Source organism: Schistocerca nitens, chromosome 12, assembly GCF_023898315.1.
Source record: "Schistocerca nitens isolate TAMUIC-IGC-003100 chromosome 12, iqSchNite1.1, whole genome shotgun sequence".
NCBI lineage: Eukaryota > Metazoa > Arthropoda > Insecta > Orthoptera > Acrididae > Schistocerca > Schistocerca nitens.
In genome coordinates this window covers 46,197,030-46,211,164 of record NC_064625.1, presented here as the reverse complement: position 1 = coordinate 46,211,164, position 14,135 = coordinate 46,197,030, and the positions used below count along the sequence as shown (strand labels likewise).

Below are 14,135 nucleotides of genomic sequence, written 5' to 3'. Positions count from 1 at the left end.
GAAAACCCCGCCAAATGTGAAGTGCGTGCTGTCATAAGGTTTTTTACAGCCAAAGGATATTCTGCAGCAGCTATTCATCGTGAGCTTTGTGCCGTGTACGGACCAAGAGTTATGAGTGAAGGAGTTGTCCGTGAATGGGTACATTTATTTAAAAGTGGACGAGAAAACGTTCATGATGAAGAGAGGAGTGGTAGACCATCATTGATGACTGACGAACTCGTTCAGACAGTTGATGCAAAAGTTTGTGAAAATCGACGTTTCTCAATGTCGGAGTTGTCTACTGGTTTTCCACAGATTTCTAAGACTCTCTTGTACGAGATAGTGACAGCAAGATTGGGTTACCGTAAGTTCTGTGCACGATGGGTGCCCAAAATTCTTACCGACCACCACAAAACGCAAAGAATGGCCTCTGCATTAGACTTTCTGTCACGTTATGAGGACGAAGGAGAACCATTGTTAAACAGAATCGTGACCGGTGACGAAACCTGGATTAAGTACGTGAACCCTGAGACAAAAGAACAATCAAAGATGTGGGCACATTCAAATTCGCCTACCAAACCAAGAAAAGCCTCGCAAGATTTTTCTGCCAGAAAACTGATGGCAACGGTGTTTTGGGATGCCAAAGGGGTGTTGTTGGTTGAATTCATGGAACGTGGTACGACCATTAATCAAGACGTGTACTGTGAAACAATAAAAAAGTTACGACGGACTATACAGAACAAACGCCGTGGTATGCTAACTTCCGGTATCGTTTTTTTGCACGATAACGCCCGTCCTCACTCTGCTCGCAGACCAACGGCCCTTCTTGAGTCCTTCAAGTGGGACGTTATCAACCATCCACCTTACAGCCCAGACCTGGCGCCAAGTGATTATCACCTCTTCATGCATTTGAAGAAATGGCTCAGGTCACAGCGGTTTGATGACGACGAAGAGCTCAAAGATGTGGTCACAGGCTGGCTCCAGGCACAAGCGGGTGATTTTTATGCAGAAGGAATTTCAAAGCTTGTGAAGAGATACGATAAGTGCCTCAATCGCTATGGAGACTATGTAGAAAAATAGTGCAAAGGTGTAGTTGTAAGATGTATATATTAAAATATTTTTATTTAACTTGGTGTATTTTTTTAAATCAACCGGAGGTTACTTTCTGAACGGCCCTCGTATAATAGGCACCAAACGCAAAATCATAGCGACTTCTATTTTCCATCGCAAACTTTTCCAAATTTCATGCAGTATCTTACTTCCACATAAATATCACAATAACTATGGCCATTAACAAAATGATGGGCACAGCATCATGAACCTGACACACAAAGCTTATAAGTAAAGCAAAAATGACTTTTTTTTTTTACTGAATAGTTTCAGTAAAATTATTTGAGGGAGATTGCAGGTAATACACCTTAATTCTGTCATTGCTGACTGGCTGGAAGGTGGCAAACACTTGTTGGCCTCACCTTCGGAACAAACGAATGAATGTGCCCAGCCCTCAGGATGAAAACTCATCACTGCACATCAGCCGCCAGCTGAGAGATGGCAAACATTTGTCGGCCCTCCCTTCCAAACAAACGAATGAACACGCCCAGCTCTTTGGACGAAAACTGATCACATCAACTGACTTCAGAATCATTGGGACGATGTGTCTTTTCAATTTTGTGTACCACAACTTTCCACTTGCTTGCCGGAAAAACTGAGTGAGGCATCCCGCCATAACCAGTGAGATGTTCAGGTGAGAAAGATAATGAGAATTTTGGAGTATGGTTCTCCAGGACTTGTTGGGAGGGGAAGATGACACACTGCAAAGAAAATGTATGAAATGATAGATGTTTTATTATTCTTATTATTATTGTTATTTTCCAGACCCTTACGCTGTTTTATACAAACAAACTTTCACTGTATAGAATGTACTGCTAGTCAAGCAATTTTTAACTTCTCTTTTAAATAAGTTTTTTTTTGTAATGTTTTTAATCTCCTAGGGCAATTTGTTGTACAATTTTAGTCTTTTACATAAAATGCATTTTGAGTTTTATTTTTATTCTTTCCTGATTACCGTAGTTTCAGTCTAGATCTCATTTCATTGTCATGGGTAGAGATATTTGTGCAGTAATTATCAAGATTATTTTTAATTTGTACAGCTGCTTGATAAATCTACTCACACAATGTAATTAAAATCCACCAGTGTTTTGAACTGTTCTTTAGAATGAGCCTGTTTACTATTTTTGTCTATTGTTTTTATAAATGTGTTGTTGTTGTGGTCTTCAGTCCAGAGACTGGTTTGATGCAGCTCTACATGCTACTCTATCCTGTGCAAGCTTCTTCATCTCCCAGTACCCACTGCAACATACATCCTTCTGAACCTGCTTAGTGTATTCATCTCTTGGTCTTCCTCTATGGTTTTTACCCTCCATGCTGCCCGCCAATACTAAATTGGTGATCCCTTGATGCCTCAGAACATGTCCTACCAACCAATCCCTTCTTCTAGTCAAGTTGTGCCACAAACTCCTCTTCTCCACAATTCTATTCAATACCTCCTCATTAGTTTTGTGATCTACCCATCTACTCTTCAGCATTCTTCTGTAACACCACATTTCCAAAGTTTCTATTCTCTTCTTGTCCAAACTATTTCTCATTCACGTTTCACTTCCATACATGGCTACACTCCATACAAATACTTTCAGAAACGACTTCCTGACACTTAAATCTATATTCGATGTTAACAATTTTCTCTTCTTCAGAAACGCCTTCCTTGCCATTGCCAGTCTACATTTTATATCCTCTCTACTTTGACCATCATCAGTTATTTTGCTCCCGAGATAGCAAAACTCCTTTACTACTTTAAGTGTCTCATTTCCTAATCTAATTCCCTCACCATCACCCGACTTAATTCGACTACATTCCATTATCCTCGTTTTGCTTCTGTTGATGTTCATCTTATATCCTCCTTTCAAGACACTGTCCATTCCGTTCAACTGCTCTCCCAGGTCCTTTGCTGTCTCTGACAGAACTACAATGTCATTGGCGAACCTCAAAGTTTTTATTTCTTCTCCATGGATTTTAATACCTACTCCGAAGTTTTCTTTTGTTTCCTTTACTGCTTGCTAAATATACAGATTGAATAACATCGTGGAGAGGCTACAATGCTGTCTCACTCCCTTCCCAACCACTGCTTCCCTTTCATGTCCCTTGACTCTTATAACTTCCATCTGGTTTCTGTACAAATTGTAAATAGCCTTTCGCTCCCTGTATTTTATCCCTGCCACCTTCAGAATTTAAAAGAGAGTATTCCAGTCAATATTGTCAAAAGCTTTCTCTAAGTCTACAAATGTTAGAAATGTAGGTCTGCCTTCCCTTAATCTATTTTCTAAGATAAGTCGTAGGGTCAGTAGTGCCTCACGTGTTCCAATTTTTCTACAGAATCCAAACTGATCTTCCCCGAGGTCGGCGTCTTCCAGTTTTTCCATTCATCTGTAAAGAATTTGTGTTAGTATTTTGCAGCCGTGACTTATTAACCAGATAGTTCGGTAATTTTCACATCTGTCAACACCTGTCTGTCAACACCTGCTTTCTTTGGGATTGGAATTATTATATTCTTCTTGAAGTCTGAGGGTATTTCGCCTGTCTCATACATCTTGCTCACCAGATGGTAGAGTTTCTCAGGACTGGCTCTCCCAATGCTGTCAGTAGTTCTAATGGAATGTTGTCTACTCCCGGGGCCTTGTTTTGAGTTAGGTCTTTCAGTGCTCTGTCAAACTCTTCATGCAGTATCATATCTCCCATTTCATCTTTATCTACATCCTCTTCCATTTCCACAATATTGTCCTCGAGTACATCGCCCTTGTATAGACCCTCTATATACTCCTTCCACCTTTCTGCTTTCCCTTCTTTGCTGAGAACTGGGTTTCCATCTTGATATTCATACAAGTGGTTCTCTTTTCTCCAAAGGCCTCTTTAATTTTCCTGTAGGCAGTATCTATCTTACCCCCAGTGAAATAAGCTTCTACATCCTTACATTTGTCCTCTAGCCATCCCTGTTTAGCCATTTTGCATTTCCTGTCGATCTCATTTTTGAGACGTTTGTATTCCTTTTTGCCTGCTTCATTTACTGCATTTTTATATTTTCTCCTTTCATCAATTAAATTCAATATTTCTTCTGTTACCCAAGGATCTCTACTAGCCCTCGTCTTTTTACCTACTTGATCCTCTGCTGCCTTCACTACTTCATCCCTCAAAGCTACCCATTCTTCTTCTACTGTATTTCTTTCCCCCATTACTGTCAATTGTTCCCTTATGCTCTCCCTGAAACTCTGTACAACCTCTGGTTTAGTCAGTTTATCCAGGTCCCATCTCCTTAAATTCTCACCTTTTTGCAGTTTCTTCAGTTTTAATCTACAGTTTATAACCAATATATTGTGGTCAGAGTCCACGTCTGCCCCTGGAAATGTCTTAAAATTTAAAACCTGGTTCCTAAATCTCTGTCTTACCATTATATAATCTATGTGAAACCTGTCAGTATTTCCAGGCTTCTTCCATGTATACAACCTTCTTTCATGATTCATGAACCAGGTGCTAGCTATGATTAAGTTATGCTCTGTGCAAAATTCTACCAGGCGGCTTCCTCTTTCATTTCTTAACCCCAATCCATATTCACCTACTATGTTTCCTTCTCTCTCTTTTCCTGCTATCGAATTACAGTCATCCATGACTATTAAATTTTCATCTCCCTTCACCATCTGAATAATTTCTTTTATCTCATTATACATTTCATCAATTTCTTTGTCATCTGCAGAGCTAATTGGCATATAAAGTTGTACTACTGTAGTAGGCGTGGGCTTTGTGTCTATCTTGGCTACAATAATGCGTTCACCATGCTGTTTGTAGTAGCTTACTCACATTCCTATTTTTTTGTTCATTATTAAACCTACTCCTGCATTACCCCTATTTGATTTTGTATTCATAACCCTGTATTCACCTGACCAAGTCTTGTTCCTCCTGCTACCGAACTTCACTAATTCCCACTATACCTAACTTTAACCTATCCATTTCCCTTTTTAAATTTTCTAACCTACCTGCCCGATTAAGGGATCTGACATTCCACGCTCCAATCCGTAGAACGCCAGTTTTCTTTCTCTTGATAATGATGTCCTCTGGAATAGTCCCCACCCGGAGATCCGAATGGGGGGCTATTTTACCTCCGGAATATTTTACCCGAGAAGACGCCATCATCATTTAACCATACAGTAAAGCTGCATGCCCTCAGAAAAAATTACGGCTGTAATTTCCCCTTGCCTCCAACCTTATTTTTATAAATAAAACACAATATTTATAGATGCAAGCAAGTATTTTGAAAACACCACTGTAACCCCATAGGTATTAAGCTATCAATAGTAGATAGGCAGCAGTTCCACAGGGTGTAGTGTAGATAAGTGCAGATATTTTTATTGCCAATTAATAACAATGTTCTGGACAACATACATCAGTATTTACTTCATTTGCAGATTAGTAAGTATAGCTATTAGGAGTAGTGCGTTTTTAGGTTGGTTAGTACCTCCAAGTAGGTGTGGCAAGAGCAAGCCATTAGTAGCAAGCCATTAGTGCTTATTTTGTTCCACTGGGCAGCAGGGCAGATGTTGAAGTGTGGGTGCAGGAACATAGAACAGTTATCCCATACTGACACTGCTTAGTAGTGCAATTATAACTGTGCGGAAAATATCAGATGGTGAATTATGTGACATGTTTGTGGGGAGACTGTTTGACATAGGAAAACAGTGTTACGTTTGGGATCACTCTGTGTGCATCAGTGTTTCACTTGAGTTGATCTGTCTCAAGCACATGAAAATGAAACTGCATAATTTCAAAATCAGTTACGTGTTTAAATATCCTCAAAACAACTGAATGGTTTTTCCAATTACAGTATAGTAAAGCTGCAGTTCGTTGTAGAGTAGGCTTAATGGAAAATAACATGGCTGTTTCATTATTTCACAGGCAATTTGATCCAGAAAGGGTACTTGTGGATTAACGGATGTCAAAGGTAGATTTCACTTATTAATTTGTTCCTAATGGAGAAATGAGAAGGGGTACTGATGAGCAAAATTGGTCTCTTCAATACGATGAAATACAGAGGTTTATTCATTGTTTTTATTAAGTTGTCTGTTATCTTTAGAATGAGTCATAGATACTTTATTGTACTGTGAGATGCATAATCTGCAAGTGGCATAAAGATAGATTCTATTCCTTAGAGCTGCAGCTTGTGTGTGCACTTTTGTTCCAGATATTTCACAAAGCTTACCAATATTTTTCTAGAAAAGTAGATCTTTGAATTTAAATATTTACTTAACTAACACATTATACTGGCAAAAGTAAATATTTTCAGAAACAGAAAAAGTAGAGCTGCAAGACAATGTCTTTGGAGTTTCAAAAGGATTATATTTATTGATTCAAACAATCTGAAAATAACAATTTTGGATAAGTATAACACATAAAATGCAATTTTCAGAAAAGATAAGATGTTAATCAGAAAGAAGAGAACATGAGTTTTTATATAAAATACGTTAATCATAAAACAAATAAGTATTAGTGGAGTCCAATTTTAAAGTGCTCATTGTTTAAATGAGAAAAATCAATTATTGATAAAATTATTTAATTGGATAGATAATCTACTCACCAAGCAGCAGCAGAACACACACACATAAAAGACTGTTGTGTTTGGCAAGCTTTTGGAGCCAGTGGCTCCATCTTCAGAAGGGTTGAAGGGGAAGGAACAAAAGGAGGTATAGGGAAATAGGTAGATTTTGGGAAACTTACCATCTGCCTGAAGAAGGAGCCACTGGCTCCTAAAGCTTGTCAAACACAACAGTCTTTATGTGTGAGGTCTGCCACTGTTTGGTGAGTAAATTTTTTTACCTTTCTATTGTTTTAAATGAGTTGTACATTTTGAATATTTAATTACATAAACTGTTTCTGTACAAACTACTTATACTGATATTAGTAGCAATATGAAAATTGTGTATAGAATAATAGTGTTCACAAAAATACAGCGGCGAAAAGAATTTGGAGATTTCATGTACACACACAGTATATGTATTATATGTAAAAAAGACACCAGGAAATAAAAAAAATAATTGTATTTATATTAGGAGTGGTATTATTGCAACTGAAAGTATTCCACCTTGCTGCATTTAAAATTAAATTTTGTTCTTGTTGTTTTGATACATTACATGAGAGAGGTGTAAAACTGATTTCTGGAATAAGTTTTTTTTTTTTAAATGTTCTGCTCAAGTAAAACTATCATTATAACTTGACTAACAGATTCTTTTTAAAAAAAATAGTTTATATTCTATATCTACTGATTCAAAAGTTACAAGCCATTTCATTTCATATTGGTAACTGTATTGTTGAGCATGTGTGCCTTAAAGCCATAAATAATAATAATAATAATAACAATATATGCCCGCCCGCAATGGTAACGACACTGCTAGCCAACTGGAAAATGATTTAAATCCAAATAGAGGTGTTTTGCAGGATATGCTTCCTGCAACCACCCTAGAAGGAAAACAAAGACAGAGGATGAGATGGTCAGATGAAGTTAACCGACACCTCATGTTCTGTTATTACCAAGCAACAAACTTAGGAACCAACACAACTGGATACAGACCACAAGTATACACAACATTTATTACCAGATACCCAGAATTAAAATTTTTAACAGAACAACGACTAGCTGATCAGATCCGTGTAATAATAAAAAATAACAGGATACCCCAGTCAGAATTAGAAAACATCAAACAACAAGTACAACAAATACTGGAACAAAATAATGTGCAATCAGAAGAAGAAGAAAATACAGTAATGGACTCAAACATCCCAGAGCAAACAAACAAAGAACAACACGCATCAATTAGACAGTCAGAGGAAAACGAAATCTTAAGACAGCCACCAGAACGAGCACAAATAGAACACGAAGTGACACACATGTTAGATATAGAAGAAAAATTTCAGCTGACATATATAGAATACAAAGACACAAATACAGACATTAGACCATTCTTGCATAGACCGCCAAATAACCCAGAAGTCAAAACAACAATAAAAACTATCAACACAATCATACACAACAAAATAAATGAAAACACATCTATGGAAGAGTTACAACTACTGGTTTATATAGGAGCACTCACGACACTAAATATACACACTAGGCAGAGATCAGAACCAACCAAAACATAGAAGAAACCCACAAAACCAGCATGGCAACACAGGCTACAGATCAGAATAGAAAAACTGAGAAAAGACATCGGCCAGCTAACACAATTTATAAGAAATGAAATGTCAGAAAAAAAATGAAAAAGGTTAGGTAAAATCTCACAACAAGAAGTGATAGAGCAATTAGATGAAAAGAAGCAGAAATTACAAGCATTGGCCAAACGACTTAGGAGATACAATAAAAGTGAAAATAGAAGAAAACAAAACCAAACATTCAACACAAACCAAAAGAAATTTTACCAGACAATAGATAACACACACATTAAAATAGACAATCCACCAAACATATCAGACATGGAACACTTCTGGAGCAACATATGGTCAAACCTGGTACAACATAACAGGCATGCACGGTGGATACAAACAGAAACAGACACATACAAGATGATACCACAAATGCCTGAAGTGATAATTTTGCAACATGAAGTCACCCAAGCAATTAATTCTACTCACAATTGGAAAGCCCCTGGAAAAGCTAAAATAGTAAATTTCTGGCTAAAGAAGTTCACCTCAACACATTCACATCTAACTAAATTATTTAACACGATTATAATAGAGGGAAACATTCCACGTAGGAAAAATATGAAAGTGCTGGCAGGTCGACAGACACACAAACAAACACAAACATACAATCAAAATTCTAGCTTTCGCAACCAACGGTTGCTTCATCAGGAAAGAGGGAAGGGGAGGGAAAGATGAAAGGATGTGGGTTTTAAGGGAGAGGGTAAGGAGTCATTCCAATCCCGGGAGCAGAAAGACTTACCTTGGGGGAAAAAAGGACAGGTATACACTCGCACACACACACACATATCCATCCGCACATACACAGACACGAGCAGACATTTGTAAAGGCAAAGAGTTCGGGCAGAGATGTCAGTCGAGGTGGAAGTACAGGGGCAAAGATGTTGAAAGACAGGTGAGGTATGAGCGGCGGTAACTTGAAATTAGCGGAGGTTGAGGCCTGGCAGATAACGAGAGGAGAGGATATACTGAAGGGCAAGTTCCCATCTCCGGAGTTCTGACAGGTTGGTGTTAGTGGGAAGTATCCAGATAACCCGGACGGTGTAACACTGTGCCAAGATGTGCTGGCCATGCACCAAGGCATGTTTAGCCACAGGGTGATCCTCATTACCAACAAACACTGTCTACCTGTGTCCATTCATGCGAATGGACAGTTTGTTGCTGGTCATTCCCACATAGAAAGCTTCACAGTGTAGGCAGGTCAGTTGGTAAATCACGTGGGTGCTTTCACACGTGGCTCTGCCTTTGATCGTGTACACCTTCCGGGTTACAGGACTGGAGTAGGTGGTGGTGGGAGGGTGCACGGGACAGGTTTTACAGCGGGGGCGGTTACAAGGGTAGGAGCCAGAGGGTAGGGAAAGTGGTTTGGGGATTTCATAGGGATGAACTAACAGGTTACGAAGGTTAGGTGGACAGCGGAAAGACACTCTTGGTGGAGTGGGGAGGATTTCGTGAAGGATGGATCTCATTTCAGGGCAGGATTAGGAAGTCGTATCCCTGCTGGAGAGCCACATTCAGAGTCTGATCCAGTCCCGGAAGGTATCCTGTCACAAGTGGGGCACTTTTGTGGTTCTTCTGTGGGAGGTTCTGGGTTGAAGGGATGAGGAAGTGGCTCTGGTTATTTGCTTCTGTACCAGGTCGGGAGGGTAGTTGCAGGATGCGAAAGCTGTTTTCAGGTTGTTGGTATAATGGTTCAGGTATTCAGGACTGGAGCAGATTTGTTTGCCACGAAGACCTAGGCTGTAGGGAAGGGACCGTTTGATGTGGAATGGGTGGCAGCTGTCATAATGGAGGTACTGTTGCTTCTTGGTGGGTTTGATGTGGACGGACATGTGAAGCTGGCCATTGGCCAGATGGAGGTCAACGTCAAGGAAAGTGGCATGGGATTTGGAGTAGGACCAGGTGAATCTGATGGAACCAAAGGAGTTGAGGTTGGAGAGGAAATTCTGGAGTTCTTCTTCACTGTGAGTCCAGATCATGAAGATGTCATCAATAAATCTGTACCAAACTTTGGGTTTGCAGGCCTGGGTAACCAAGAAGGCTTCCTCTAAGCGACCCATGAATAGGTTGGCGTACGAGGGGGCCAACCTGGTACCCATGGCTGTTCCCTTTAATTGTTGGTATGTCTGGCCTTCAAAAGTGAAGAAGTTGTGGGTCAGGATGAAGCTGGCTAAGGTAATGAGGAAAGAGGTTTTAGGTAGGGTGGCAGGTGATCGGCGTGAAAGGAAGTTCTCCATCGCAGTGAGGCCCTGAACGTGCAGAATATTTGTGTATAAGGAAGTGGCATCAATGGTTACAAGGATGGTTTCCGGGGGTACAGATCCATCCTTGTAACCATTGATGCCACTTCCATATACACAAATATTCCGCACGTCCAGTGCCTCGCTGCGATGGAGCACTTCCTTTCACGCCGATCACCTGCCACCCTTTGTGTGTATGTTTGTGTTTGTTTGTGTGTCTGTCGACCTGCCAGCACTTTCATTTGGTAAGTCACATCATCTAAATTATTTAACAGTTATATTGCAGACCCATACACATTCCCTGATACACTTACACAAGGAATAACTTATCTGAAACCTAAAGATCAAGCAGACACAGCAAACCCAGCTAAATATTGCCCCATAACATGCCTACCAACAATATACAAAATATTAACTTCAGTCATTACACAGAAATTAATGACACATACAACACAGAACAAAATTATAAATGAAGAACAAAAAGGCTGTTGCAAAGGATCACGAGGATGTAAAGAGCAACTGATAATATATGCAGAGGTGACATATCAAGCTAAAACTAAACAAAGGTCACTACCCTACGCATACATTGATTACCAAAAAGCTTTTGATAATGTAGCCCACTCATGGTTACTACAAATATTGGAAATATACAAAGTAGATCCTAAATTGATACAGTTCCTAAACATCGTAATGAAAAATTGGAAAACCACACTTAATATCCAAACAAATTCAAATAATATCACATCACAGCCAATACAGATTGAGCGTGGAATATACCAAGGAGAATGAATTAAGTCCTTTCTGGTTCTGCCTTGCTCTCAACCCACTATCCAACATGCTAAATAATACAACTATGGATACAATATTACTGGAACATACCAACACAAAATCACACATTTGCTATACATAGGTGATCTAAAACTACTGGCAGCAACAAATCAACAACTTAACCAATTACTAAGGATAACAGAAGTATTCAGCAATGATATTAATATGGCTTTTGGAACAGACAAATGTAAGAAAAATAGCACAGTCAAGGGAAAACACACTAAACAAGAAGATTATGTGTTGGATAACCACAGCGACTGCATAGAAGCAATGGAAAAACAGACGCCTATAAATATCTAGGATACAGATAAAAAATAGGAATAGATAATACAAATATTAAAGAAGAACTAAAAGAAAAATATAGACAAAGACTAACAAAAATACTGAAAAAAAATTGACAACAAGAAACAAGACAAAAGCTGTAAATACTTATGCTATACCAATATTGACCTACTCATTTGGAGTAGTGAAATGGAGTAACACAGACCTAGAAGCACTCAATACACTCACACAATCACAATGGCACAAATATAGAATACATCACATACATTCAGCAACAGAAAGATTCACATTAAGCAGAAAGGAAGGAGGAAGTGGATTTATCGACATAAAAAACCTACATTATGGACAGGTAGACAATTTAAGAAAATTCTTTATAGAACGAGCAGAAACTAGCAAAATACACAAAGCAATCACTCGTATAAATACATTGGCTACACCAGTGCAATTTCATAACCACCTCTACAACCCTTTAGATCACATAACATCAACAGATATGAAGAAAGTAAATTGGAAAAAGAAAACACTACATGGCAAGCACCCATATCATCTAACACAGCCACACATCGATCAAGACGCATCCAACACATGGCTAAGAAAAGGCAATATATACAGTGAGACAGAAGGATTCATGATTGCAATACAGGATCAAACAATAAACACCAGATATTACAGCAAGCATATTATTAAAGATTCCAATACCACAACAGATAAATGCAGACTTTGCAAACAACAAATAGAAACAGTAGATCACATTGCAAGCAGATGTACAATACTTGCAAATACAGAATACACCAGAAGACATGACAATGTAGCAAAAATAATTGCTATACAACATAAACTAATAAAACAACACGTTCCCACATACAAGTATGCACCACAAAATGTACTGGAGAATGATGAATACAAATTATACTGGAACAGAACCATTATAACAAATAAAACAACACCACATAACAAAGCTGACATCATACTCACCAATAAAAAGAAGAAATTAACACAACTAATCGAAATATCCATACCCAATACAACAAATATACAGAAGAAAACAGGAGAAAAAATTGAAAAATACATCCAACTGGCTGAGGAAGTCAAGGACATGTAACATCAGGATAAAGTTGACATTATACCAATTATACTATCAACTACAGGAGTCATACCACACAATATCCACCAGTAAATCAACGCAATACAGCTACATCCAAACTTATATATACAACTACAGAAATCTGTAATTATTTATACATGTTCAATTACCCGAAAGTTCCTAAAAGCAATGTAACATATACCATGCAGTTAAAAGGAAGTCACACTTGATCAAGGTCCGTGTCACTTTCCATTTTTAACCAGACATAACATCTGAGAAAGGAAAGAATAATAATAATAATTCAGTTGTTAGGTAGTAGAAACTGGAGGGAAAAATTTTCTTGCCATGTCATTGTGTGTCACACTTTTTTTGTGTTCTCTGAACAGCCACTCTTTCCAAACTGAGCTTCTCATGTGGGAGATGAAGGGAGTCATAGCCCTAAACACTAGCACTCCAAAATCTTTTGTAATTATGTATCAGTTTCAATTTGTACTGTTATTTGGCTACTGTAATATCTGTGTTAGCCACATTTCAGTAGAGAATACGCAACTGTGCAGCATTACAAATTTTATGTTTCTAACTGACGTCATGCTGTTGTGTTACAGAAATATGAGGTGGAGTTCCTGTTGGAGCAGCAGTGGTACGACCCACGCCTGCGCTACTCCAACCACAGCAACTTCGAATTCCTCAACGCTATCCACCACAATGAGGAAGTCTGGTTGCCCGACACGTATTTCATAATGCACGGCGACTTCAAAGACCCCCTCATTCCCGTCCACTTTGCTCTCCGCATCTACCGCAATGGCACTGTCGTCTATCTTATGAGGTGGGTACATGGAGATACTGAACTTACTCTTGCACTGTGCACTGTGTGGTACAGAAGAAGTAGCTTACACTGATAATGTAAATAAGTTATCTGTTCTCATTAAGAAGTGTGTTGCTTTTATCTTCACGTTAGGCGTGGAAGTTTGTAGAGATATTGTGTTGCATAGTTCTTAACAAATCTGCCAATGCCCTAACATTGTTGACAATGTTATCACTGATACAGCAACTTAAAAATGAAGTTTAATCCTTTAACAGTCAGTTAACTTTATCTTAACATTTTCCTGTCTTCAGGCATTTTCTATATCTTATTGTGGAGAATACGACTGCCGAGTATGGTCCAGTTTAAGTAACTTGCATGCATGGCTTCCTTACAAACTTCACTGCTTTGTGTCAGAGGATGCAACAGTTCTGTCAACCTGTGATCTTAGTTTTTCATATTACTCCTCAGATTTGGTTGGTGTACTGCACTGAAAATTGTTAAAGAAGAGGAGAGAGATATTAGACAAATGGATCAGAGTCATGTTAAGTAGATAATTGCAACCTTGCTTTGTGCACGTGTGTGTGTGTGTGTGTGTGTGTGTGTGTGTGTGAGAGAGAGAGAG

General features: G+C 38.7%; 1 protein-coding gene across 1 annotated transcript in view; it reads left to right on the top strand.

Annotated features, from left to right (window-relative positions):
- Positions 1 to 14,135, top strand: part of LOC126215068 (glutamate-gated chloride channel) — a 438,289-nt gene that overhangs the window by 268,852 nt on the left and 155,302 nt on the right. The window contains exon 5 of the mRNA XM_049941716.1: positions 13,314 to 13,534. Coding sequence (XP_049797673.1) covers positions 13,314 to 13,534 — 221 coding nt within the window. The remainder of the gene's footprint in view (positions 1 to 13,313; positions 13,535 to 14,135) is intronic.